The sequence below is a fragment of the Odocoileus virginianus genome, chromosome 8, assembly GCF_023699985.2.
Source record: "Odocoileus virginianus isolate 20LAN1187 ecotype Illinois chromosome 8, Ovbor_1.2, whole genome shotgun sequence".
NCBI lineage: Eukaryota > Metazoa > Chordata > Mammalia > Artiodactyla > Cervidae > Odocoileus > Odocoileus virginianus.
The window spans coordinates 56,505,913-56,533,056 of record NC_069681.1 but is presented as its reverse complement, the minus strand read 5'-3'; the positions used below and the strand labels follow the sequence as shown (position 1 = coordinate 56,533,056).

Below are 27,144 nucleotides of genomic sequence, written 5' to 3'. Positions count from 1 at the left end.
TCTGCTCTTTACCCCAAACAAAAAATGTAAATTATGGAGATTAATTAAATTTTTCACAGACATAGTATACTGTAAAACTGAAAACATTTCTTTGGAAAATGGCATAAAGTCTGTGAAACTGAGAATTTGTTGCTGTGGACTGTAGTGGAGATGGGAATAAAGGTCTACCAGCTGTCCAAGAGGCTCTTGTGCTTATGGGCTGCTGTTACTTCAAGGAGGTTGTGGCCTGGAGCTCATGGTGTCTCAGGGGCCCTCTTGGCATCTTACTAGTGGTTCCTCGGGATTGACCTAGTTCTGCATTTTGCAGCATAAGTAGCTTTTACCACTACATCTTCATGAAGTAGTAGGAGAAGCAAAAATGTCTTGGCAGACATAGAGATGCCCATTAGGGAATGGTACCACTCCTAGAAAAGTGACTCTGGTTGCTGAATTTGTGCCTACAAACCCCTCAAAATTATTCAGCTAAATATGTTAAACAATGGAGGTAGTTTTTTTAAAGTATGGTGGAATTTTAAAAATAAGTGATTTAAATCTTTTTTGTGTTTTCAAAGATGGCATTTTGTTGCCATATATTTGAGATAGAATGGGTAAATTTTGAAAGAACAGCATGTTAATTTGATACATTTATATATTGTAATGTAATTGCCATTGTAGTGATAATTAACATCTCTCACATTACATAATTATCTTTTCTCTTTATGGTTGGAAATTCTACTCTCTTAGCAAGTTTGATTATAATAAGATATTATTTATAGTCACAATATTGTGTATTAGATCTCTAGGGCTCATTTTACTGTTCATTACAAGTTTATACCTTAAAGACCATCTGTTCTTTCCTCTCACCCCCATCCCCTTGTAACCACCACTTTACTCCCTGTTTTATGAGTTTGGTTTTGAGATTCGACATATAAGTGATATTATATGTACTTGTCTTCCTTTGTCTTGGAGAAGGAAATGGCAACCCACTCTTTCAGTACTCTTGCCTGAGAAATCCCATGGATGAGGAGACTAGTGGGCTGCAGTCCATGGGGTCACAAAGAGTCAGACACAACTGAGCGACTTCACTTTCACTTTTCCTTTGTCTGACTTACCTCACTTTAGCATAGTGTCCTCAAGTTTCTTCCATATTGTTCCAGATGGCAGGATATCCTTTTCCTCATGGCTGAATAATATTCCATTTTGTGTACATATGTGTGTGTGTGTGTGTGTGTAGTGTATATATATGTATATATATGCCATATCTTCTCAGTCAACTCCATTCCTGGGTACAAGAAATGGTCTATAACTGAGGCTTAAGCATATGATGAGCAAAAGCCTAAGCTTTATCAGTATAAATCAAATGATTCATAGTATTCATGCAAAGAACAATAGCCATAGTTATAAAGATTTCCCTTGTTTTAGCAGAAAATAATAAACTGAGAAATATTTACATAAATGAAAGTTTTACCAAACCCAAGGAGAAGAATGGTGTTTCTGGTTTATCATGAAATAATTCCAGTGTGACCTGCACGCTGCCTCCCTTCTTTGGCAGATAGACTTTCCTCCATGTGGGTGCCAGGGACACTTGATCCCACCGTTTCATGTTTGTTTTCAGGATCAGTTCAGTGATATGAGAATCAGCATAAACCAGACGCCTGGGAGCAGTCTTGACTTTGGGTTTACAGTAAAATGGGCTTTTTCCAGGATCTTCGTAGCATCAGTTGAAGCAGGTAAATCATAGATTTTGCTCTACTGTAGTTTTTTCTTGTTTGTTTGCTGTTCAACGTCCCCCTCCTACCCCCTCCCCCTGCCCAGAAATTTGCTTATTTGGTAGAGGAGGAGAAAACACATGTAAAAAGTCCAGCAGTAAAGTGAAGAGATGTGTCTTCTTCCTAGAGACTAATGGAATTATGAATTACATATTGTTTGATCTTGCCTAGTTAATTTTAGTTTTGAAGAGCCATAATTTTGTGAGTGTTACAGAATTCATTTATCAATATTTTAGACTTAATATTTGGAAGTACTGGCAAATTACTAAACTGGAGATCCAGAAAGAGCTGTCCTTGTGTTTGTGGTGGATACATAGGTACTATGTATCAGCAGTATTTTCTGAGCATCTAATGGATCTGCTGCCCATGGACCCTGGAAGACACTTCAGGACTTTTACAAAAAGGGTTGCCCCTCCTCCACCCAGGATTATTCCAAATTAGGCCCAGGAACTCTTAGCAAAATATTACAAGACCTGAAATTAAATGAAAGCTATTGTATATACGAGGAGTTCCTCATTTGCATGTTTTAGCTATATAAAAATGAATACTCACTCTGGTTATTTCTTTGAGACTTCAAGCCTGATTTAATTAGATAATGATAGGTAGTAATTTTAAGCCATTTTAAGTGACCTTTTTTTTTTTTTTTCCTCTCCATTCCAGAGCGCATCTGGCTTTGGAAGCTCAGCTAAAGTACAATATATACTTTATGTTTTTAATTTAAACATAATTAAAATTTTTCTTCTTACGTTAATAAAGCAATTTTATTGAACAGATGGCTTTATCATTTCTCCTTTAAATGCTAAGAAAGATACATATCATAGAATAAAAAAATGCCTTTGGTTGCCTTGTAATTTTGTAGCTACTCAAATATTTGATAACTTTAAGAAATTCTGTGACTCTTCTGCAACTGAAAAGATATGAGAAATGCTTAGATGATGTTAAGAAGTCATTATTTTCCTTAATTTAAGTGAGCAGTGACTAGTAGAACATGTTTTTATTTTTCATTGGCGGTTTCAATTATTTTGCTTTATTTAGGTAGCCCAGCAGAATTTTCTCAGCTACAGGTAGATGATGAAATTATTGCTATCAACAACACCAGGTTTTCATATAAGGACACAAAAGAGTGGGAGGAAGCCATGGCTAAGGCCCAGGAAACTGGGAGCCTAGTTATGGATATCAGGCGCTATGGAAAGTCTGGTGAGTTGATTATCCCACTGCGTTTGGCTTTCTAAACTGGGAGCTGGTCTTTGGCAAGTGGTTATAACAGCTTGCTTCAATAACATTTTTTTCTCTCTCCATTTCACTTTTTTGTTTTTTGGCTGAAAGTTGTTTGTGGTTATGTTGAAACATCTTGAATGATATTTCTTTGGATGTTCTGTCTGAAAACTTTTCACTAGCAAATTTACTGAATTCTACACTATTTATCGACTGATTGATGTGCTGAACTGGCTTTGAACGCAGATAGCAACTGAAGGCTCTTGTAATTGTGTCTGCATTTGGCAGTTATATGCTGATGTTGAGTATTAAGAATTACACCATGGTTTCACTTCGTCTACAGCATCCTGACTGTAACTGGTAAAAGAAAGAACACAGTAGGTCAGTATCCCAGTTGTTGACTCTCAAGGAACTTTCCATGTACATTTCATCATTGTGTTTCTTAATTGTCGAGGTTAGATGGGGAAGGGCATTAAGCTTTCCTAGACCTACCAACTTAGGATATCAAAATATAGTATCCAGTCCTGGTTTACAGAAAGATTCAGCAAATTTGCCAGTCTTTTCATTATTAACATGCTCTAACCCTCTGGTTTTGGAAGGCTATCTCTTGGTAAAAGGCCTGAACTCTTCATTTCTTTCACACACTGTCTGATTTATTTGTCTGTGTGTGTGTGTCTGGTTTATGTGTACATTTCAGTAACTTTGTTCTCTCCACTTCTACATTTATGTGTACTCATTTCTTGATCTTCATGTGACAATCAGATTGGGGCAAAGACCAGACTTCCCTGCCATTTACACGGCATAAAACCCTCAATCTCACCAGTATGGCTACCAAAATTATAGGTTCACCTGAAACAAAGTGGATTGATGCCACTTCTGGAATTTACAGCTCAGAGAAAGCTTCAAATCTGTCAGTAACAACTGATTTCTCGGAACGCCTTCAGAGTTCTGTAAGTATTTTGAGAAGTGTTAGTCATGGGCAGAGCAAAGTAACTATAGGAAGTGTGTTGGAGGTGGGGGAAGAATGTACTTTCTTTGAACAATTTTGATGCTATTTTAAAAACATAGATAATTAATAAGGTAATTTATAGTAATGAGAGTAAAATATATCTTTGAAAATCATAAGGCATTGCTCATGAATAATTATGAGTAATAGTGAGTTATATAATGAAAATAATCTAAAGATCCCACAGTGGTCTTTTGTAGGTGTTTCTTACCAACCGTTCATCATTATACCCATCTCTCAGATCGTTGTGAATGTGAAGAAGTTAATTATGTAGAATTATACGCTATAACTTTTCTATGCTTTCCTTAGTCTTTACTGGTAAAATAAGTATAGTAATTGTGTGCAGTTTAAAAACCTCATGAAACAGTTTTAGTTCTTGTGTGGGTGAATTTGATGGGTAGAATTACATATGTAGTTAAGAGATGCGCAATTACATTAATTGATTAAAAGTAATTAGAATGTAAGCATTTTTCTAAGTATCAAAGTAATAATTAAATTTAAAATTTCAAATAAATGTGTTTATATTGACTCCCTAGATATAATTGTTGTTATCCCAAGATGCTTCCTTTTGCCTAGTAAGGAGATTCTGCAACCTTGTATAGGAAAGGTTTAAATGTTACAGGGTTCTATATGACTGTGTTGCTTACTTACAAACATAAAGCAAATGGACAAATGATTATTTAGCCCGTCATGTTTCTTGGAAAATTAATGACTGGTTGAACTTAAAGCCATTCATGCTTGCAGTTAGTCAGTAATTTTCCACAGCTCCTAAAAAACAATGAAAAAGTTATATTTCTATTATATGTAAAAGGCTATAAGGAATATATTAATATCCTGAAAAGCTCATCCTGTTAGCAGATATGTTTATTGATGAGAAATGGATTATTTAAGCCCAGTGTCCAACTGGAGAGAATGTTAACTGCCATTTTTATCCTTTCTAGAATACTGAATCAAAAGAAATCAATGGAATTCGTGATGAAAGCAATACTTTTGATTCAAAAGGTAAACATTGCCTTTATAGCTTACATTTAAAATATAGGAAAAGTCACTGCACTCAAGTTCTGCTATTATAAAAATTAATATCTCTGAGTGAAAGCAAAACTGATCCAGTGCAAGCTGAAACTCAAAGGTTAGCACACAGATCCAATTGCAGCCAGGTGGAAGGGCGTTCAGTTCCAATGTTGAATAGTCCAGGAACTGCAAACAAAGCTTTGGCAGCCTCTGCAGGAGCTCTGAGCACCTATGTGTCTAATCCAAATAAGAAAGACTGGTTTTCTGGAGGCCATCAGCCTTCTTGCTATGGTGTGCTGGCAAGGGGAATCTTAGTTAAATATGAAACAATGTGTGAGGTTTCCTTTCCCCCTTAATTGTTGTCAAAGGGTCAAGCTTGGAAGCATCTAGTAATAGGGAAATGCCAGTGGCAATAATGATTGTTAGGAAAAAAAATACCCATTTGTAATGAAAAGCAAACATAGAGCATCTGGGGAAACTTTGTAGTATGGAGTTACCACTCCTTTCCTTCTCCTGTCCATCTACAAATAACTGAGCTACCACATTCTGTGTGCTGTGGCTTAGGCAGACAAAGTGAATAAGAAAGATCTGGTCCATATAGGCAGGGAGAAACTCAAAGAAGTTGAAGCTTCTCTTAGCATGAAACTAGACTGCCAGGCACAGGGCTGGGTTTTCTCAGTGGTTTGGTGATTTTGAGTCTGCATTTGTCCATTCATAATATCTGATGTCAAAGTCAAACCAAGTTTTTAAATTTTCCTTCTTTTATTGATTATTTATTTTTGTATTTAATTTATGATAGCTGGAAGTGACTCTGTTTGCTTTTTTCCTTTTTAAAGTTAATGGCTATAACATCTTGGAAACTAGAGCAAAATAGTTAGTGTCTGTTGTTCAGTTGTGTCCGACTCTTTACCACCCCATGGACTTAGCCCACCAGGCTTCTCTGTCCGTAGAACTCTCCTGGCAAGAATACTGGAGTGGGTTTCTAGTCCCTTCTCCAGGAGATCTTCTTGGCCCAGGTCTCCCGCTCTGCAGGCAGATTCTTTACCTTCTGAGCTACCAGGGAAGCCTAGTTAAGAAGAATGTTTTAATTGTTGCTTTTTAAAAAATTGTTCTCTGGATATTTTTTATTTTCTTGTTCTCCCCATTTTTTTAGTTCCTTTTCTAAAACTTCTATGTATTATGAAACTCTTAGTTACAAGCAATTCTCCTTATACTTAAGACTTTGAATTGACTAGCCTAAGCAAAAAATTTTAATTTCTATTTCCCTAAAGCTGTGTGATCTGGTGTGGAAGACAGTACTTCAGCTTCTATGAAACTGATGCTAGCTGCTAAAATTTATTAATCAAAATATTAGTTCCTGTTACTAATTTGAACGTAGTTATAGACTACTAAAACTATGTGTGTCTTTGTGCATTGAAATAACCCCTATCTTCTATGGCTATCAGTTTTGTCACTTGAAAAATAATATTGCTACAGATTGGAAAAATGTATCAAGTATCATTTAGTTTTCCAGTGGTGAGAGATTAAAATGAATGACATGATATTGATATACATTTTTGTTTTTTTGTATTTTTCAACTAGCCTCTGAACCTATATCTTTGAAAAACTTAAAAAGGCGATCACAGTTTTTTGAACAAGGTAAACTGCCAAGCTAACAATTCATGTACTTTCATGGAATTGTTCACACTCTCCACTCTCTCCTGATAGTCTGTGGTGCTCGGCACTGAGCCTCTTCAATGTGGCCATCATCATGACCAAGCAATATAACCCATTTCCATTCTTTCCCTAGGGTCATCAGGCTTTTCTTACAGTTCATGGGTCTACCTCTGTGGTAATGGGTCTTTGCGTGTCCTTTGTATACCTCTGAAGTTTGTTTTGTTTTTTTTTTTTCTGTAATAAAAAAAAAAACTAAGATGCTGTTTAAACACACACTTCTTGCCACTGGGTGACAGTGAGAAATGAGAAATTTCATGTATGTCTTACTGCTTCCTGCGAATTGCATACTATTAGATTACACCAACATGCAATTGGCCAACTCCTAAAACATCAAATTTTGGGTTATGGAAAATGCTCTGAATAAAGAGCAGAATCACTGACTGCTATTTGGATGAGGACTTTGGAGTGTTACTAGGACTGCTATGCTGACTTTGAAGTGAGTTAAGAGTAAATTTTGTACACACCTGTCAGCGAGTGTGCTTGAACAGCCCCTCTGTTGGTGTAGTCGGGCAGTGCTGCTCACAGGGTGCTTTGCATGTGGCTTTTGCTGCCATTCACGTTTGTCTCATGCTCTGTCTCATGGATGCAGTTTGAACACTGTGTTTTGCAATCAAGAACCTATAAGTAATATCCAACATTTGAGATGCAATGGCACAGTCAATAGGGAGTGTGCTGTTGGTGTCTAAAATGTCATTGTTTCTTACTTTTAAGGTTATCCATAATATTTACAAACTTGCCTTATAACATAACACTTACTGGATCTGTGTATTTTGTGTTAATTTCCTCATAGGCACTTTTGGTGAATTAAGATGTCTTTTCAACCATAAACTAGCTTTCCAGCTATGCATGTGCAAGGGTTTATTTGTGTCAGTAGCCTTAGTGGGTTTGACATTTTTTGTTCAACTCCGATTTTTCAGTGGTAATTTAATTGAAACCATGTGATACTCCTAGTTCAAATTGGCTAAAATAAAGCAATTCCTTTTCTTTCTCCATTGTAATTTTCACTCACTTTTCCGCAACAATTTTAGGGAAGAATATTTTCCTAAATCTCAAAAGCAGTTTTCTGAAAAATTTCATTGTGTAAGTGAATAATTTGACAGCTGAGGTTTCAGGAAAAATGAAAAAATACAGTACAAGAATGTATTTTATGAAACTGGCTTACATGTTTATAATCATTGTACCATATTCAGGCAAACACAGTTATGTAGGCCCCCTAAGAATAAAAAGAATGACCTTCTGCCCATAAGTTTACACATGAAGTCTGAATCTTTGTGTTTCAAATAATAGGCAAGCAAAGGGAAATATTTCATGAACATGTTTGTTGGTGACTTATTTCAGAAAAGTAGCTCATTGGCAATAAACCCTGAAAAATGTGACTTACACCTGTCACAGTGTAATTGAATAGCATCGAGTAAAAAAAGTGGGTTGTATAGATGTTGTAATATTTGAAATTCAATTTTTTCTATTAGGCTCTGAGAATATTATTCACCCTGTTCATAAAAGAGCCCTGAGACTCCTTAGAAATATACCTGTATCTCTGCCTCAAGCTGGGCTGTAACTTGGGCATTCACTGTTGATCTTTTTCACTGGCTTTGAATTCTGAAGATAAGTGACAAGCAGATTCAACTAAAGAGAAACTTACTGTTGTTTGAAAACAACTGATGTCACTTAGTATACTAGCATAGAACCAGCTTAGTGATACAACTTTCTGAAGGGAATTATTTCATGGAAATGAAGACTTACATTGTTTTTTTATTTTTTCCTTGCCCACACGCTCTAACATAGGAAGCTCCGATTCTGTGGTTCCTGATGTAAGTAGTCTTCGTTTGGTTTTGGAATAAACAAGGAGGCTTGGGTGGGGCTGAATTAGTGCACAGTAGCATCACTTATTGTTACTTTAAGCTGCGTGAGAGTTTATCCTTTCCAATATGAAGAGACCCTTTTTTTAATTGAAGTATAGTTGACCTAGAATATTGTGTTCATTTCCAGTGTACAGCAGAGTGATTCAGTTACATGTATATATGCTCTTTTTTATATTTTGTCCATTATGATTTATTACAGGATATTGAATGTGGTTCTCTGTGCTATACAATGAGACCTTGTCGTTTATCCATTCTATATAAAACACTGTGCATCTTCTAAACCCAAACTCTGAATCCAGTCCTCACCCATTCCCCTGTCCCCCTCCCTGTTGCCAGCCAGGAGTCTGTTGTCTATGTTTGTGAATCTCTTTCTGTTTCATAGGTGAGTTCCATTTGTGTTAAGAGACCTACTTTGAAATATAAAGCCCATTCTCCTTTGGTACAGCGTAGGCCGAGGGTGATCTGAATAATTCATGTATGCAAAAGTACTTCAGTAGATGACTTCATGAAGTAACATATTCTTCTTGGTTTACACCTCTTCTCTTTCGACCTGGCAGCTTCCAGTCCCAACCATCAGTGCCCCAAGTCGCTGGGCCTGGGATCCAGAGGAGGAGCGGAAGCGGCAGGAGAGATGGCAGAAGGAGCAGGACCGGCTGCTGCAGGTAGAGCAGAGCAGAGTGGATCCGCAGGAGCTACATTTGCTCTAAGAGCTCCTCCTGCTCAATGTCAACTGGTATTAAGAAGCAACTTCAAAAGTGAAAAGCCGATAACCACATAATTAACAAATCTTTTGATATGTAGCATGTTTTGTATGAAATACTTTTCTGTTTTGAAAATTTCTGGAGTCATCCTTTTTAAATTATTTGTTAGTCTCTGGGTATATTTTTAGCCACCTTCATGGATTGCAGCCTTGTCGTGCCCGAAAGGGCTTGCATAACTCAATGAAGCAACGAGCCATGCTGCATCGGGCCACCCAAGGCGGATGGGTCACAGTGAAGAGTTCTGACAAAATCTGGTCCACTGGAGAAGAAAATGGCAACCCACTCCACTGTTCTTGCCTGGAGAACCCCATGGACAGTATGAAAAGGCAAAAAGATATGATGCCAGAAGATGAGCCCACCAGGTTGGAAGGTGTTCAATATGCTACTGGGGAAGAGCTGACGACAATTACTAATAGCTCTGGAAAGAATGACGCGGCTGGGCCAAAGTGGAAGCAGTGCTCAGTTGTGGATATGTTTGGTGGTGAAAGTAAAGTCCAATGCTGTAAAGAACAGTATTGCATAGGAACCTGGAATGTTAGATTCATGAATCAAATTAAGTTGGATATGGTCAAATAAGAGATGGCAAGAGTGAACTTCAACATCTTAAGAATCAGCAAACTAAAATGGATGGGAATGGGTGAATTTAATTCAGATGAGCATTATATGTACTACTGTGGGCAAGAATCCCTAAGAAGAAATGGAGTAGCTTTCATAGTCAACAAAAGAGTCTGAAATGCAGTGCTTGGAGGCAACCTCAAAAATGACAGAATGATCTTGATTGTCTCTAAGGCACACCATTCAACATTATAGTATTCCAAGTCTGTGCCCCAACCATTGAGGCCAAAGAAGCTGAAGTTGACCATTTCTATGAAGACCTACAAGATCTTTTGCAACTAACACAAAAAACAGATGTCCTTTTCGTCATAGGGGGTTATAATGCAAAAGTAGGAAGTCAAGAGATACCTGGAATAACAGGCAAGTTTGGAGTATAAAATGAAGCGGGGCAAAGGATTACAGAGTTTTGTCAAGAGAACACACTGGTTATAGCAAACACCCTCTTCCAACAAACCAAGAGATGACTCTACACATGGACATCACCAGTTGGTTAATACTGAAATCAGATTGATTATGTTCTTTGCAGCCAAAGATGGAGAAGCTCTATATAGTCAGCAAAAACAGGACTGGGAGCTGAGTGTGGCTCACAGATCGTGAGCTCTTTATTGCAAAATTCAGACTTAAATTGAAGAAAGTAGGGAAAACCACTGGGCCATTCAGGTATGACCTAAATCAAATCCCTTAAGATGATATAGTGGAGGTGACAAATAGATTCAAGGGATTAGATCTGATAGAGTGTCTGAAGAACTATGAACAGAGGTTCATAACATTGTGGAGGAGGCAGTGACCAAAACCATCCCAAAGAAAAAGAAATGTAAGAAGGCAAACAGGTTGTCTGAGGAGACTTCACAAATAGCTGAGAAAAGAAGAGAAGTGAAAGGCAAGGGAAAAAAGGAAAGATACATCCAACTGAATGCAGAGTTCCAGAGAATAGCAGGGAGAGATGAGAAGGCCTTCATTAGTGAAAAATGCAGAGAAATAGAGGAAACAAGAGGATGGGAAAGACTAGAGATCTTTTCAAGAAAATTGAACATACCAAGGGAACATTTCATGCAAAGATGGGCACATTAAAGGACAGAAACGGTATGGACCTGACAGAGGCAGAACAGAACTATACAAAAGAGATCTTAATGACCCAGATGACCATGATGGTGTGGTTACTTACCTAAAGCCAGACATTCTAGAGTGTGAAGTTAGGTGGGTCTTAGGAAGCATTACTACAAGCAAAGCTAGTGGTGGGGACAGAATTCCAGCTGAGCTATTTCAAATCCTAAAAGATGATGCTGTAAAAGTGCTGCACTCAGTATGCCAGCAAATTTGGAAAATTCAGCAGCACCACAAGACTGGAAAAGATCAGTCTTCATTCCAATCTCAAGGGCAAAGCTACTGTACAGTTGTGCTTATTTGACATTCTAGTAAGGTTATGCTCAAAATCCGTCAAGATAGGCTTCAGCAGTACATGAACCAAGAACTTCCAAATGTACAAGCTCAGTTTTGAAGAGGCAGAGGAACTGGAGATCAAATTGCCAACATTTGTTGGATCACAGAGAAAGCAAGGGAGTCCCAGAAAAACAGCTACTGCTTCATCGATTTCACGAAAGCCTTTGACTACATGGATCACCTCAAACTGTGGAAAATTCTTAAAGAGATGGGAATACCAAACCACCATACCTGTCTCCTGAGAAACCTGTATGCAGACCAAGAAGCAACATTTAGACCCATACATGGAACAACGGACTGGTTAAAATTGGGAAAGGAGTACAAAAAGGCTATATATTGTCACCCTTCTTATTTCACTTATATGTAGAGTATATCATGTGAAATGCTGGGCTGGATAAATCACAAGTCGTAATCAAGATTGCCGGGAGAAATATCAGTAACCTCTGATATACAGATGATAACTACTCTAATGGCAGAAAGTGAAGAGGAACAAAAAAGTCTCTTGATGAAAGTGAGAGAGGACAGTGAGAAAGCTGGCTTGAAACTCAGCATTTAAAAAACTAAGATCACGGCATCCAGTTCCATTGCTTCATGGCAAATAGAAAGGGAAAAAGTGGAAGCAGTGACTTCCCTCGCAGGGGTCTTTCCTTATAGCTCAGTCAGTAAGGAGTCTGCCTGCAGTGCAGGAGGCCCAGGTTCAATTTCTGGGTCAGGAAGATCCCCTGGAGAAGGAAATGGCAACCCACTCCAGTATTCTTGCCAGAAGACTCGCATGGACAGAAGAGCCTGGCAGGCTACAGCCTATGAGATCTCTAGAGTCGGACGGACACGAGTTAGGGACTAAACCACCACCACCACCAGAGACAGACTTTATTTTCTTGGGCTCCAAAATCACTGTGGATGGTGACTGCAGTCACGAAATTTAAAAAATGCTTGCTCCTTGGAAGGAAGGCTGTGACAAACCTAGGCAGCATATTAAAAAGCAGACACATCACTTTGCTGACAGAGGTCTGTATAGTCAAAGCTATGGTTTTTCCAGTAGTCATGTATGGATGTGAGAGTTGGAACATAAAGAAGGTTGAGCACCGAAGAATTGATGCTTTGAATTGTGGTGATGCAGAAAACTCTTCAGACACTTTTGTACTGCACGGAGATCAAACCAGACAATCCTAAAGGAAATCAACCCTGAATATCTGTTGGAAGGACTGATGCTGAAGCTGAAGCTCCAATACTTTGGCCATCTAATGCAAAGAGCTGACTCATTGGGAAAGACCCTGATGTTGGGAAAGACTGCAGGCAAAAAGTGAAGTGGGTGGCAGAGGATGAGATGGTTAGATAACATTACCAGCTCAATGAACATGAACTTCAGCAAACTCTGGGAGATAGTGGAGGACAGAGAAGCCTGGAGACCCCTGTCTGTGGGGTTGCAAAGAGTCAAACATGACTTAGTGATTGAACAACAAATATTTTTAGACAATGTAGCATCATCATTTTGTGGCTTTTCTTATTCATGAGAGGTTTATAGATTCTTAAGGACCTACCCACACACACTGTACGCTCAGTCTATTGCAGAGTAGTTCAGTGCCCCTTCCAGTTAGCTGGGGGCTTCCATGAATTACAGCCAAGAAAAGGTGTATGTGGGTTCAGTTCCCAGTGTCTACTCTTCCCTGTCTGCATTTTAGCTCAATATGAGCTATTTTCTACTTTAGTGATGCAAATCTGATTGGTCAAATCAATGTCTCTGTCTTTAAATACGGAGGTAGAGGGTAGAACTGGCCAAAATCCAAATAAGGGATTGTTTAATATCATTAGCATATTACTTAATATGCCATCTCATCTTATAGGAAAAATATCAACGAGAACAGGAAAAACTGAGGGAAGAGTGGCAGAGGGCTAAGCAGGAGGCTGAGAGAGAGAATTCCAAGTACTTGACTGAGGTAGTGTTGGATCATGTCATCTTCTTTCTTCCCTACCTTGTTGCTGAAAGGGCCTGTAAAATGGAATTACCCCGTTTCACGTGGCTTTGGTCACACATTCACTTATGTCACTCTCTCAATGTACCAGGCTGTGGTTTGTCACAATTATGCTTTGACGTTTCAGCCTTTCTCCTAGTTGCTCTGTTGTGTCACTAAGCAATCCTGTCAGTAGACTTTAAGTGCGTCTTCCTCTTCTGTGTTACAACTCCACTCCCCACATGTGTTTTTGTCTGTGATAAAACTCTTTCTTTTTATTTTTTTTTGAACATTTTAAATTAGAGCATATTATTGTCTTGGTTTCTGCCATACAACAATGTGATTGAGCTATAAAACTATATGTATTATTTCAAGTGGAATTCTGGGCCAACTACAATAAGTATCATTTAAAACTGAATATAGACGTCTTTGTGGAATGATAGAAATGCACAGGTTTAGACGGGTTTCTCTTCTCCCTGGTCATGTAGGAACTGATGGTCCTGAACTCAAACAGCATTTCTCTGACGGCCCGGGAGCCTGCCCTGGCCACCAGGGGTGAGGAGTCCAAGTCTCCCGACAAGGAAGGAACGCGGGCAGAGGAGAAGATGAGGCAGCAGCAGCAGGAGGAAGACGCGAATGAGGACCAAAGGAAGCGGCTGCAGGAACAGCTCACTCTTGAGAGAGAGAGGAAGGAGCAGCAGTATCAGGAAGAGCAGCAGCAGAAGCGGCGTGAGGCCGAACAGAAGCACCAGGCAGAGAAAGAGAGGGAAACTTCCATCAAAATATACCAGTACAGAAGGTCTGTCTTCACGGCCAGAGGGCTCGTGTGGGTTTTCAGTTGTCTTGGCTTAGTTGGATGGATACAGCCATATCCATTCCCTGCTTCAGAGGCACCTACTTGGTCCTCTTGCTCCCCACCGTCCATCCTTTACACAGGGGAACCCAGGCAGAGTGAACTCTTTCCATTGTCTGTCTGAGCTTGTCACCTGACTTCCTGCTCCGAGTTCCCCTGGTGCTCCCTGTCATATTACAACATCATCCAACATCCTCACCAAAGCCCAGGCAGCTTGGGTGAGCTGCATCTTGGCTTTCTGGTCTACCCAACTGCCTACCACTCTTCACCTCACTTGGTCGCTTCCGGTCACAGTGGCCTCCTTTTCCTTCCATAAAAATGTCCAGTTTATTCTGCCCTGAGACTTTCACATTTTCTAGTCCCTGTATCTGGAGAAGGCTTCCCTTACATGCTTGTGTGGCTCAGTCATTTTGTTTAAGTCTCTGCTCCTATATCACCTTGTCAGACTTTGCACAATACCTCACCTGAAATACATGCCTCTTCCCTCACCCCTTCTCTCCAGTATGCACTTGCCTGCTTTACATTATGCATTTATTTACTCCTGTTAACCTGCCCATCCCACTAAAATGTATTAAGAAGCCAATAAGTTTATTTTGTTTACCAGCCCAGGCCTGGAATAGTACTGAAACATAGCTGGCAATTAGTGTATGTTTGCAGGATGAATGAATTGCAAATGTCTATTGATGGTAGTGGGTCTCTGTTTTCTGTAGAGATGGATTAAAATACTTCTGTTTGTTTAGTTTTCAACTCAGAGACCATTCTGAGAATAGTCTATTCTGAGAAAGAGGCTATAATAACATTATTTTGATATTCGTTTCTTGAACTCTGAGAAGGCATTAAGTTCTAACATTTTGACCTTAAACTCCTTTTCCATCTTTTAGGCCTATTGATTCCTATGACATACCAAAGAGAGAGGCAGAATCTTCAGGTTTGCTTCCTAGTGACAGGTGTGTAGAACTTTAATTGTAATTTGGTGGGAGTAATTGGCTTCAGATGAATATCTGAGGGCTTGTGTAAGTGTTTTGTAGGACTAAGTTAACATTTGCTCTTTCATGGGATACAAAGATATCCTGCTGATTGATCTTTGTATCAATTGGCTTTTGCTGTGTAACCAACTACCCCTAAACTTAGTGACGTGATTATGATTTTGTGGGTTAGCATTTTGGAATAGACTCAGTCACTGCTTCCTTTAGTTGACTGGATTCCTAGTGTATCTACCACCAGAAAATAGGAAATAGTCTAGGCAGTTGTGATAAAGCATGCCCTAGAGGCATTAAGGAGTATAGCTAGACATCATGCATTAAAAGCATTTTCTCCTATGTTAATACAAATGAAACCATTCATGAATGTTGTTAACAGTTATGATATATTTTGTGTTGCATGTAATTATATGCTGTATTAATATATTATAAATGTGCATATATATATATATATATGATAATGCACATTATATATTATTACTAGTATTTGAAATTGTGCCCAGAAAGGGAGAATGAGATGAGCATGTATTGATATATAGACCCAAGTTTACCATCACAGAATCAGGCTGTTTCAGAAGTTGCCGATGCCAGTGTGCTCCGGCACCTCTTTGGAATGCTAAGATGGCATTTGATGAGTTACTGTGTCAGAGTAGGACCCTAAGGCCCCTAAGTTGACTTCTTAACCCTTGGGAGCATGGAGGAAGCATTGACAGTCTGATGTTAGGCAGTCTGATAGTAGATGCTTCATATGGCCTCTTAAGATTGATAGCTGGTAGAGAAGAGGGTCAGAGTATTCAAGTCATTCCAAAAAAGTCATAGGATTTCACTGTCATCAAACTGAGAGGATTGTCACATGCTTCTGTCTCTTTCTAGCATCATGCTCCTTTCTCTTTAGAGATGTCACCATTTTCTGCTAGTTTGTACATGAAGAATTCCTTGATATGAAAATAAATATGGGTCTCAACAGACATGGAAAATAAATCAACTGCTTTAAAAATAATCTTTTTGGTGTTCTTACTTCATAAATATGAAAAGACTGTTCTTTATGAGATATATGTAATATGTTCTATGTTTTAGGAATAAATCCAGATCTACTACTGAATTGGATGATTTCCCCACAAATAAAAATGGTAAATGTGAATTTTTTTCAAAATTTTTCAGCATGACTGCTTAGCTATGCTATCACACCCTATGATTACTATTTTTAAGGTCAAGACATTTCAGGTTCATTAAGATTACATATTTGAAATACTACGGAATTTTAGCATTTACATATCAGAGCAGAATTATCTTGTGCTTATTTTGGCTTTAGTTTATAATGGAGGGAGTACTGCAAGATTAAAATGATTATAGATACCTTAGAAATTATGTGAAAAATTTGCAAAGTGATGCCAATACCGTTTGGTAATAGTGGATTTTATTTTGCCGCCAAAAAATTGGGACAGTAATTTTCTGCAGCAGACCAGGAAATTGTATATAAACCTGAACCTGGACATGTAAATGACAAGATGGCAAAAAACTCAAAATGATGATTTCACTAACTTGGCAAAAACAATTTGGAACCTGATATTTTTAGTATAACGTGAATTTCTGGACCATAGATCACTGAGGTTATGTAACTAAGGGGAGAAAACTAACCATTTTAAGCAGCGTTTGCCTACCAGGCTTTGAGTTAGGAAGGTGTTGGTCAGTTATGTAAATAACTGAAGACCCAGCTGTAGGGTGAGGTGAGCTTGACGGACCTGCCCATTTAAGGGGAAGACTACTCCCCTGTTGCAGTTTGTCACCGCCATGGGGGAAGATACAAACGTGATTGCCAACTCTTATTGAAAAACAGAAGTAAAAAAAAAAAGTCTGAATTTTTATTTTAAGGAATTTTGACCAGGAAGTTTGACCAGGAATTTAAAAAATTGTGTAACCTGCTGTGAGCCAAACAATATCCACAGGCCCCAGTGGTCTGATGGCAGCTAGTTTACAACCTCGAGTTAAAGCTTGTAGAATTTGTAGTTTCTAGTAGGTTTCATGATCACCCCCTTTCTCTTAACACAGGGAACCTTTCATTATCTGGTCCTAGTTTAACTGTTCAGCCTATTGTTTTCCCCATAAGGGTCCCTTAACTATAACCAAACTATTCTCTCATTTTCCAACTTATCAGATGCTTTCTGATCTGGCTCCTCTGGTCTTACCTGTTTGGATTTTCAGTTTCTTTTCCCCTGTGCCCCAAGGTCACCATTAAAATAAAAGTTTAAATAATCTGCCATGAAACATTTTTAACATACAGTGATCATATTCTCATTTGAAAGTAAACACGTGACCTGTTAGTAATAACAAGTATGACTCTCGGAAATAGTTCTTCTTAATATTTGTGACTTGTGTTATTGATCTGGCTATTTTTGTACATATATTTTCTCCCCTGAATAGCACACAGTAGATGTTATCAAATATTTTGTTGGAAAACTTGGTTATTCCAGTAAGCCATCTTTAAAATAGAAAACATTTTATTCTAACTGACCAAATTGATAAGATGCGTGTATGTACCAGTGTAAACATAGATGTGTATAAGAAATTTTTGGTGGGCTTGCTCATTGCTTCCTGGAAGATAAACCCTGGCAGAGTGAATTTTGAAAGAAAGACAATAGCCATGAATCTGGATAACAAATGAAAAATCCTTAGGTGAAATTTCCTAATCCAAGTTAAAATGGGGAGGTTCCCTCAAAGTTATGGATGTTTTACTCAAATCAGGATTTTATCAGCAAATCTAAGGAGACAGAACTTTTTATTCTAAAGGATAAAACCTGACTTAATTGTCATTCATAAATTCAACATCCAAACTACCACTTTGTCAGTTCTCTTAAAAGAGATACAAGTCCAAAAAAAAAAGAGAAATTCAAGTCTGATAACATTCCTTTCCATCATTTGGATTACTTGGCTATTTTTCAGTTTCACAAAAGCCATTTCAGTGATTGAGTATGCTGTCATTTCTATGGTCTGGTCATGACTTATTCTGTGACTTAACACCATGGAGATTTGAGCCATGTCAGCTGGAAAGAAAAGAAAGTGAAAATTGCTCGGTCGTGTCCAACTCTTTGCGATTCCATGGACTATATAGTCCATGGAGTTCTCCAGGCCAGAATAATGGAGTGGGTAGCTGTTCCCTTCTCCAGGAGATCTTCTCAACCCAGGGATTGAACCCAGGTCTCCCACACTGCAGGCGGATTCTTTACCATCTGAGTCACCAGGAGAGCCCCTTGTCAGCTGGAGGTATATGCCTTTATGTCTTGGCTCTCTCCCCGGGGTGAGTGTACATTTTTTGAAAGAACAGAAAGCCCTGTTCCCTTGCAGAATTATCATAGCAAGCATTCAGTGAGCAGGTGCTTGACTAATTTTAATTCAGGAAGGAAGGAAATAATGGAAGAGAAACTTTCTGGATGAGCAGTTTGTCATTTAATACTGCTGAAATCAAGACCAAGACCTTTTTAGGCAGCTTCTTAGTTTTCCCCAGTGTCCCCCTGATATGCCTCTGGGACTGGAATTGGAATTTCCGGGGACAGGAGAGACTGTTGCTTTATCTTCTGAGGCAGCAGTCTCATTGAGAATTGATAATGTGAACCTGGGTACCCACTGTCACTTTCCTTTTTTGGCTCTACTGTATTTGGAGATTTATCTATTATCCTTGTTTTTAATGCACTAATCCTGCAGCTTTCGATATTTTTAATTTAGGAAGCAATAGATACGCAGACCGAAGTGGGAACAGTAGCTCATCACAGAAGAGCTCGAAGAAGGAACCAGCACCATCAGGAGCGGAGTTGGAGAGACAGCAAATCCTCCAAGAAATGAGGAAGAGAACCTCCCTTTATGACGACAACAGCTGGATCCGACAGCGCAGTTCCAGTGTCAACAAAGAGCCTATTTGTCTGCCGGGGATTATGAGAAGGTGTGAGACATCTTTGGAATGATTTCCCTTTCTGTACTGAGGTGCAGATATTTAATTTCCAGGCGTGCTGGCTACTTTGGATGAAAGAGATGGCATCGTTTCTTCTCTTATGTAAGATTTTGTGAGAGAGAGAAGCAGAACCAATGTCATTGGGCACTTGACCCGGAGCACTGATTAGTGGCAGACCCATGGCAGGCAGTTTATCTACATCATCTCACTTCATCCGGGAAGAGTGTCTTGAGGCAGGAGTGGTAATTCTGCTTTTCCACAAAGAAGCTGTGGCTTGAGTAAGGAATGCACGCAGGCAAAACCACGTGGCTATTAGGTTGCAAGGCTGGATTGGAGTTCTGATGTGTGATTCAGGCATTTAAATAATTGACGGGCTTAGTGCTTCCTTGAATGATGATTTTTAAAAAATGAAGCCTCCGTTTCTAATAAGATAACGGTTAGATTGGAATTATGAAAATGGTGTTCACAAAGTGTGGAAACCTGGTATTTGCAGCTTTAAGGAAAATATGTAGATAGAAATTAATTGCAGATGAGAGGATGAACTTAGCAGAGGTATCTGGGGTAAATGAATACTGAAGCTACTTTTGTTCATTTTTCCACTGCTGATAAGCTGATGAATCCTTTCTGTGTTTCAGAGGTGAATCTCTGGATAACCTGGATTCCCCAAGAACCAATTCTTGGCGACAGTCCCCGGGGCTCAGTCAGCCGTCAGGAGTCTATGCCTCTTCCTCCGTCCAAGACTTCCGTCACCCCCCACCTCAGCTGCTGTCCACATCAAACCGTGCCTACATGCGGAACCCCTCCTCCAGCATCCCCCCTCCCTCAGCTGGCTCTGTGAAGACCACCGCCCCATCCCCCGTACCGCGTAGCCATTCCCCCGCGGCTCAGCAGCCAGGCTCCCAGCCACGCAGCAGGTGAGGCCCTTGGGGTTTTCCTTTTGCTTTCTTTAGACTCAAAGGGTAGTTTTCATTAAAAGTTTCCCCAGATCTCATCCAAGCGTTCCAACGAAAAAGAAGAACAAGGCTTTTTGAATGTGTCAAATTTAGTGTTCCTTTCCCAGATCAATTCAGAAGGCTTCCTTAATGTCTTTCCGTGGCAACCCAAGGGTATTTATGGATGTCTTATGAAGCCATGGAGGCCTTTAAAATGTTATGACTCTGCCACTGTCTCATTTACTTGGGCCTGTGGTCAGTGTCTCAAATGCAGACAGACCTAAATAGATTCCCAGCTGTGGAATCATAAAAACATACAGTAGCTCGTGAATGCATGGCAAAGTGATGAGTAAGAGCAGTACTGTAAAATGTTGGACTGTTTTAATAGGACTGTAATATACACTCATTTTATAGAGACTGAGTGTAAAGGACATTGTAACCCAGCCCCATCATCTGTGGAACTTTGTGCAAGCTGGCTTTAAAAATTCTCAAGTTATTTATTGCATTTGGGGCTTTTGATTTCTAAAACCATTGCTTGTCTCTTATCTGGCTGGTCAGCATCTTGCTGAGATTACTTCAACTGAATCCTGCAGGGCATATGCTGTGGGAACTGTGAGCGTTAGAGTGGTGGGTCTTGTTTTTTTGATATGGAATAGAGCTCAGACATCAACATGTGTTGGGGTTTTAGGTCTGTGTAGCTTCTCCACAGATCCCTGAGGCTTCATGAAACACCATCTAGCAGTGTTTCTGCTGAGACCTGAAGGGAGTTCTCCCAGCCTGTAATGCCGATGAAATACTGAAAAGTAGAAACACAATGATTAATATTGAGATTTTTTTAAAGCTATCAACTAAAGGATTTCGTTCAGAGAAGATATTTTTATTCTAGCTATAATGGGTCTCAGGGAGTTTGAATTGAGGGAAGGAGCGATGAGGATTCATGGTAAATTTGGAAGGAAGAATAGAATCGGGGAAGGCAGAGGAGAGAGTACTTACTTAAGTACTCAGTAAGTAAGCTTACTTACTGAGAATCCTGCCCTTAGAAAGGAGAAAGGAGACAGGGCTGCCCTGCCTTCTCTGCCCTGAAAAGGTCTCTGTCTAGAGCACAAAGTGCTCAAACATGGGACATTCAACAGCAACGCCCTTTGCAATGACACTGAAGTGCTGTGCCCATCCTGCGGGATGCAAAGAAAAGTAACCTTCACCTTCCTGCCTGGGAGAGGAGATAAGACTTGTAAACAAAGCAAAGCAGAGACTCACCATGCCTATCTGAAGGCTAGCTGTAGTAGTTTTCATGTCATTCTTTGTAGAGGCAGTCCAGTAAGCCAGAGGCATGAAGGAAAGCACTAAGGAAATGCTTCTGTTTAACTAGATTGTTGGGTGAATGAGAAGGAGGTTGACAAAATGAGGGTGAGAGGATAGGTTTAGTAGACTTGCAGTGCCTCTTGGAAGTAGCTGGGGATGCTCTTTTAGTGGCAATAAGCAAAGAACATGATAAGGGATGTGCTTTGGTGGTTTACCTGGATTAGAAGGGCATGAGAACCTTGCTGAGGACAGATGTGGCCTAAGGGAGATAGCAGAATGGACCGATGACAGAAATCGTTCATTTCTGTAACTAGATGTCAAGGGCACCAGAGCCATTGTGGAGATCCTTCAAGGTACAGTACAATCAAGCCGTGATTGGTTGGCTGGTGAAAGCTTTCCTCCCGTGGATATATAAAGACGTTCATAAAGGATGGCTCATGTTAATACCTGAATGAGTTTTAGATGAGAGGTTTGAAACGGATGAAAGCCTCCCTCCCATTCTCGTCCTGTGTCTAGGTCGGTCAGTGGGAAGCGAGTGTGCTCCTTCTGTCATAACATTCTGGGCAAAGGAGCCGCCATGATCATCGAGTCCCTGGGTCTTTGTTATCATTTGCATTGTTTTAAGGTGAGACTAAGCCAAACAGCCTGCAGGCCTGCAACGCTTTGCTTGGAGAGCGCATGGCTTCTTTGAGCGCTGGGTGTGGACCCGCCACTAACAAGCTAGGTGCTGCCTCTGTCGGTCTGCACTGCCCTCGGAATCACAAGTGGCCTCCTCCTGCTGCCCTCTTCACACCTTGACCCTGGAGGCACCATGCGCTTCCTATCTCCAACCTAAGATTCTATAAGTAAAGTTTACAGTGCATAAATGCTTCCTCTAACATGCTATGGTTATTAACAGCATGGGGACGTAAATTCTAAGTGTCCAGAAACCTAGCTTTGAATGGGGAGAGTGTGAAAGAAATTACATTGTAAATATTTTTACAGTCGCAGCTAAGGGATTCTTACACAAAAGAAAGAAGTAAGGCTATATAACGGCCTTATTTTGCAGTATCTGTCTTTAGAGACACAGTTATTTGATTCTTGAACTTGTGTTGGGCCAGAGAGAGAACTTCTGGTTGTTGATCCTGGAGTCCTGCAAGAGCTCAACTTGTTTTAAACTTGTCTGACTCTGGCTCGGGTTGTTCCCTGACATAACAGAATGAGTCAGAATTATTAGTGTTTGAGCATGTGGAGCCAAAATACCCAGCCATGGTTATTTTGGGAAAGCACCATGTGTGAACACTCATGGGGATGCCCGGATGGCCCACTCCAGGGCAGAGAGCCAGAACCTAGTCTTCTTGCCCTTGGCCAGTTCCTTCCCATGGTGCTTAATCCTGTCCATCCTCCGGGAGAAAGGAAGCGTTAGCTTCTTTAAGCCAATCAATGAATCATTTCTACTCTTTTGGTATAGTTAGAATGAAATCTTGGCTCTTAAAATTGGCTTTATGAATTCTTTCATGTCTCATCCAGCAGGCTTCATTTTAACCTAATTATCTTTTGGCCTTTTTTTTTTTCCCCCTTTGCTGAAATGTCTCTAAGCGCTTAGAAACTGCATTTTATTTTGCTCATTTTTTTCCCCACCCTGGGAGTGTTCCCAAGGCTTCTTAAGCTAAGTGTGGGTGTTCCCTGTTGTTTTTGTTTGTCTCCCAGTGTGTGGCCTGCGAGCGTGACCTCGGAGGCTCTTCCTCAGGAGCCGAAGTCAGAATCCGAAACAACCAACTGTACTGCAACGACTGCTATCTCAGATTCAAATGTAAGAGAGCAAATCAGGGAGAAAATTTCTTGTCTTTTACAGAAAGCACGGGTTCCCATGTACTTGCCTGAACCTCCGACCAGCTCCCCTTGCAGCTTTCTGCCCTAGAGCTCCAGGCTTTAGGAATCTCACTCTGGCCCCTTCAAAGAGGGTCCGGGTAAGGGGTCAGTGGGTCACTTCTCAGGTTCCAGCTCCACAGGGTTGGGTATGGGGCCGAGGACCTGGAGACGGATGTCAACTGGGGAGTCAGGACAATGTTCAGTGCAGTTCAGTCTGCTCAGAGTCTGGGGAAATTTCTAATGACTCAGGGGTGCAAATCAAGTCAGTTAAAAGGAGTCTTCTGTACAGCCTGTCATCTGTTGCTTGGCTGAGGATTGGCCCCTCATAGTTTTAGCTGATCTCTATTATTTACCAATGTGGTTCTGATTATGTGATTTAGAATATGACCAACTTAAAGACTGTGGTTTAAAAGGAGAATAAAGAGTAGTTGGTATATGTTTGTTACTATATAATCATATCCTATCAATATGTACAATAGTTTAAAAAGAGAGCATTAATTCTGATTGCATAGTCTTTCAGCATCATTTTTGAAAAAACTGGGTTTTTAAAAAACTTCACATGCTTATTTTGTGTCGAAGCATGTTTTTGCCTGTAAGTGTGCTATAAAATATCGGATAGCATAATTGGATCGCCTGTTGTTTATAGCTACATAAAGACTACCATTCCTCCTTTTTATATTTTGAGCCTTGATGCTGGTAACATGTGTTTCTTCCTTATTGTGAAAGGGTGTTGGTTACAAGTGGTATCAGCAAAACCATGTGCTTTTGAGCTCTGAGGTATTTATGTGGCCTTTCTGTGAAGAGTGCTTTGGAAATGGCGTCAGCCCAGTCAACTCTCTCTTATCTGTCAGCATGTTTTGAGCCTTCTTTTGCCATTGGTCCAGGCCATTCCTGGATGCCAGCACTGAGGCTGGAGACTGTCAAGGTTGGGCATGAAATGGGGGGAGTGTGTGTATGTGTGTGAGTTTTCCTCTCTTTAGTCCAAATTCCAAAGCCAAATATAATTGATTTTTGGAATCAACGTGGAAAAACTGCCCATGCCTTTTCTCTCCTCCAGGACAAATAACAGAGAGTTGAGTGTAACTTGTTTCTGTATCAGCAGTTAATTTTTACTCCCATTTTTGCAAAGAAAAGACTTGTGAACCCAGACTTTGTGGGTTTGCCTAGCTTTATCCTAAGTGAGTAACAGAGTTCTTTCTACCTCATGGGGTTATTCTCTGAGCCATTCCTACTATGAATCCCAGTGGCAATATTCGAGTATTTCTGAATCTAAGTGCTTTTCTTTCTTCTCTCCTTGCCTGATCAGCTGGACGGCCAACCGCCATGTGATGTCAGCCTCCACCCGAAAGCCCTGCTGCAGATAGAGGAAGAGGTGGTTGCCGCTGATATAGATCTATAAACACATGTTGTAACATCCTTTCGCTCTGTTTTTTTAAAAAGAATAACACTTTTTCTGACCTCTTTAGATTACATCAGAGCATTATAGTCTTGGTAGAACCTGTATTTTTGTTGTTTATTTATAAGACGGTAATGATGTGTGGCAAAAAGTGCAGTATTTCCTTTTTGGATTCAGCATCATAAAAGCACAGGAAAAAACAAGAACTTAAAAAAAATTTTTTTTTGAGGCTGATAATGATCCGATTGACTTTCTAGCGGTGTTTTGAAGAGGGTTATTTTATTGTGGTTTTTTTTTTTAACTCTGAAACATTATTTGAAATAGTTAATATAAATATGTAATAGCATTTGCTTTGTTTATTATAAAATATACTAAATTAATGCAGAGCCATATGGAAAATTTTACTAAAATCCACTTCCAAATTTGCTTTGCATATTCTTCTTTTCATTTATGTAATATTATGGTTAATTTTTTTTTTTTTAGCTTATGTAACATTTTATTTGTTTGATGAGGGAGCTCTATTTTCTTCACCAGAATTGTTGCTAAGCAGTTCTCAGTAGAAAGCTGCTTCTTTTCATTCATGAAAATTATCATGGTTTGTATGCCAGAAGTTTTCTTCAGAAACTAGTGAGCCTTTCTGTACAACTGCATTTGTAAATAAAGCTTGATGCATTTAAGGAGTGTTTCCTTTTCTTTGTGTATCTGTGTTTGTCTGCCTTCCAAGGCTTTTAATTATGTTTCAGTGTGTGGCTTTTCTGATACTGTTTTATTTTTAACATCTTTGTTGTTGCTGCTGATGTGAAGTCGCTTCAGTCCTGTCAGACTCTGTGTGACCCCAAAGACGGCAGCCCACCATGCTCCCCTGTCCCTGGGATTCTCCAGGCAAGAATACTGGAGTGGGTTGCCATTTTCTTATCCAATGCGTGCATGCATGGTAAGTCGCTTCAGTCGTGTCCGACTCTGTGCGACCCTATGGACAGCAGCCCTCCAGGCTCCTCTGTCCACAGGATTCTCCAGGCAAGAATACTGGAGTGGTTTGCCATTTCCTTCTCCCTTTAGCATCTTTACCGAGGTATAAATTGATATACAATAAAATGCACAAATGTAAATTGTACAGTGACAAGTTTGACATGTGTATACCTGTGAAACTATAACTGTAATTGTGATATTGTTTTTACTGAAAAATTTTAACAAGAAACTTTGTTTTTGATGGAAAGTTGCTTTTGAATGCAATATGTTTTTATGGTAAGAGGTGAAGTGAACGATGAATTGTTGAATGATTCCCAATGAATCTTTACCTACTCTTTTGCTCCTTTGGTAATAAGAGGAGATTATAATTTTTGAACATATATAGGGCAAAAAATATACATAGACTAATGTTTTAGAAATGTGGCATGAGAGTGCAAGAATATTGAACTTAGGCATGTGTCAAGCAAAAATATAAACTTACTTGAATTCTTCATAATAATGAAACTGGAGTTGATAATTCTAGGATATGAGAACTGTACTGAGATATGTTAGAAATATATAACCTCATGGAGGGGAAAGGTATGTATCCAAAGAATTCTAGCTCCTGATAGAAATGACCAGGACTATGAGAGAAATCCAATGTGTAAGAATCCATGAGACATTTGCACTAAGGGAGTTGAAGCAGCTTTGCGGCAGAGTTGATATTTCAACTTCATTTTTAAGAGTCGATACAATCTTCGCAGATAGAGCATGATGAAGGAACAAAATACCATTTCTCAGTTGGGGTCAAACTCCCAGAGAGTCTCCCTTACTTTGTATTCCAATCAAAACCATATGCACTTTGGCCTATTTTGCCAGAACAATGAGGAGATCCTTGGATATACTATGTGGGATCATGTCTCCATGGAGTGGTAACAATCTGACATGGGGTGATGAGACTGCAAAAAGGAATAAATCAGTAGATGAGAGATTGTGACTCAAAAACATAACAGGACCTAAAGAGAAGCAAAATAGTAACTGTGGGACCCGAAGCCTGGGCAGTGTAGAGACTGATATTGTAGAGAGAGGAGATGTGTTCTGTTTTGGGCGTACTGAAGTGCTGACATACAAGGAAAAGAAGGAGGTGACAGTAGTTTGCAGTAGGAGTTTGGGTTTAAATAGAAAGAAATGACATCTGTTAAAGTTTGTTCATTTGCATGCTCAAATTGACTTAAATATAAGTCCATTTCTTCACCTGAGGGAAAGTCAAGAAGGTCAATTTATCCAGAAGTCTAATATCATCAAGACCCACCATCATTCACCTCAGGCTGTTCGGCCACACAGTGCTGGCTGATCCTTAGGCTACTTACTACCATCGTTGCAAGATGGCGGACAGGCTCCGTGCTTCTTTGTTCATGTTCACGGGAAGAGACGCTGATCCTTCATTGCTGTTAAGTGTATAGGGCAGCTTTTCCAGAAGCCATTAACAAAACCGCTTTCTTCTCATAGGCTAGGCTGGGGTTGTTTGACCATTCTTAAACCTGGAGACCCCCTTAAAGTGAGGATCAATTTCCCAATCATGGTATTGCTAACTAATGGGAGTTTGGTGGAGT

The 27,144-nt window shown here is 39.7% G+C and overlaps 1 protein-coding gene across 6 annotated transcripts in view; it reads left to right on the top strand.

Moving 5' to 3' along the window:
• The window catches only part of LMO7 (LIM domain 7), a 211,163-nt gene extending 185,903 nt beyond the window's left edge, over window positions 1-25,260 (top strand). For 3 of the 6 annotated variants that reach the window (XM_070471558.1, XM_070471557.1, XM_070471556.1), the window contains 16 exons: window positions 1,595-1,709; window positions 2,784-2,945; window positions 3,726-3,913; window positions 4,911-4,971; window positions 6,562-6,618; window positions 8,482-8,507; window positions 9,116-9,220; window positions 13,219-13,311; window positions 13,815-14,125; window positions 15,061-15,126; window positions 16,237-16,289; window positions 18,880-19,093; window positions 19,738-20,016; window positions 21,853-21,961; window positions 23,026-23,128; window positions 24,494-25,260. In XM_070471558.1, coding sequence (XP_070327659.1) covers window positions 1,595-1,709; window positions 2,784-2,945; window positions 3,726-3,913; window positions 4,911-4,971; window positions 6,562-6,618; window positions 8,482-8,507; window positions 9,116-9,220; window positions 13,219-13,311; window positions 13,815-14,125; window positions 15,061-15,126; window positions 16,237-16,289; window positions 18,880-19,093; window positions 19,738-20,016; window positions 21,853-21,961; window positions 23,026-23,128; window positions 24,494-24,516 — 1,965 coding nt within the window. In that variant the 3' untranslated portion in view covers window positions 24,517-25,260. The remainder of the gene's footprint in view (window positions 1-1,594; window positions 1,710-2,783; window positions 2,946-3,725; window positions 3,914-4,910; window positions 4,972-6,561; window positions 6,619-8,481; window positions 8,508-9,115; window positions 9,221-13,218; window positions 13,312-13,814; window positions 14,126-15,060; window positions 15,127-16,236; window positions 16,290-18,879; window positions 19,094-19,737; window positions 20,017-21,852; window positions 21,962-23,025; window positions 23,129-24,493) is intronic. The other 3 variants (XM_070471559.1, XM_070471555.1, XM_070471554.1) reach the window with 2 other exon arrangements.
• The last annotated feature ends 1,884 nt before the right edge of the window (window positions 25,261-27,144 follow it).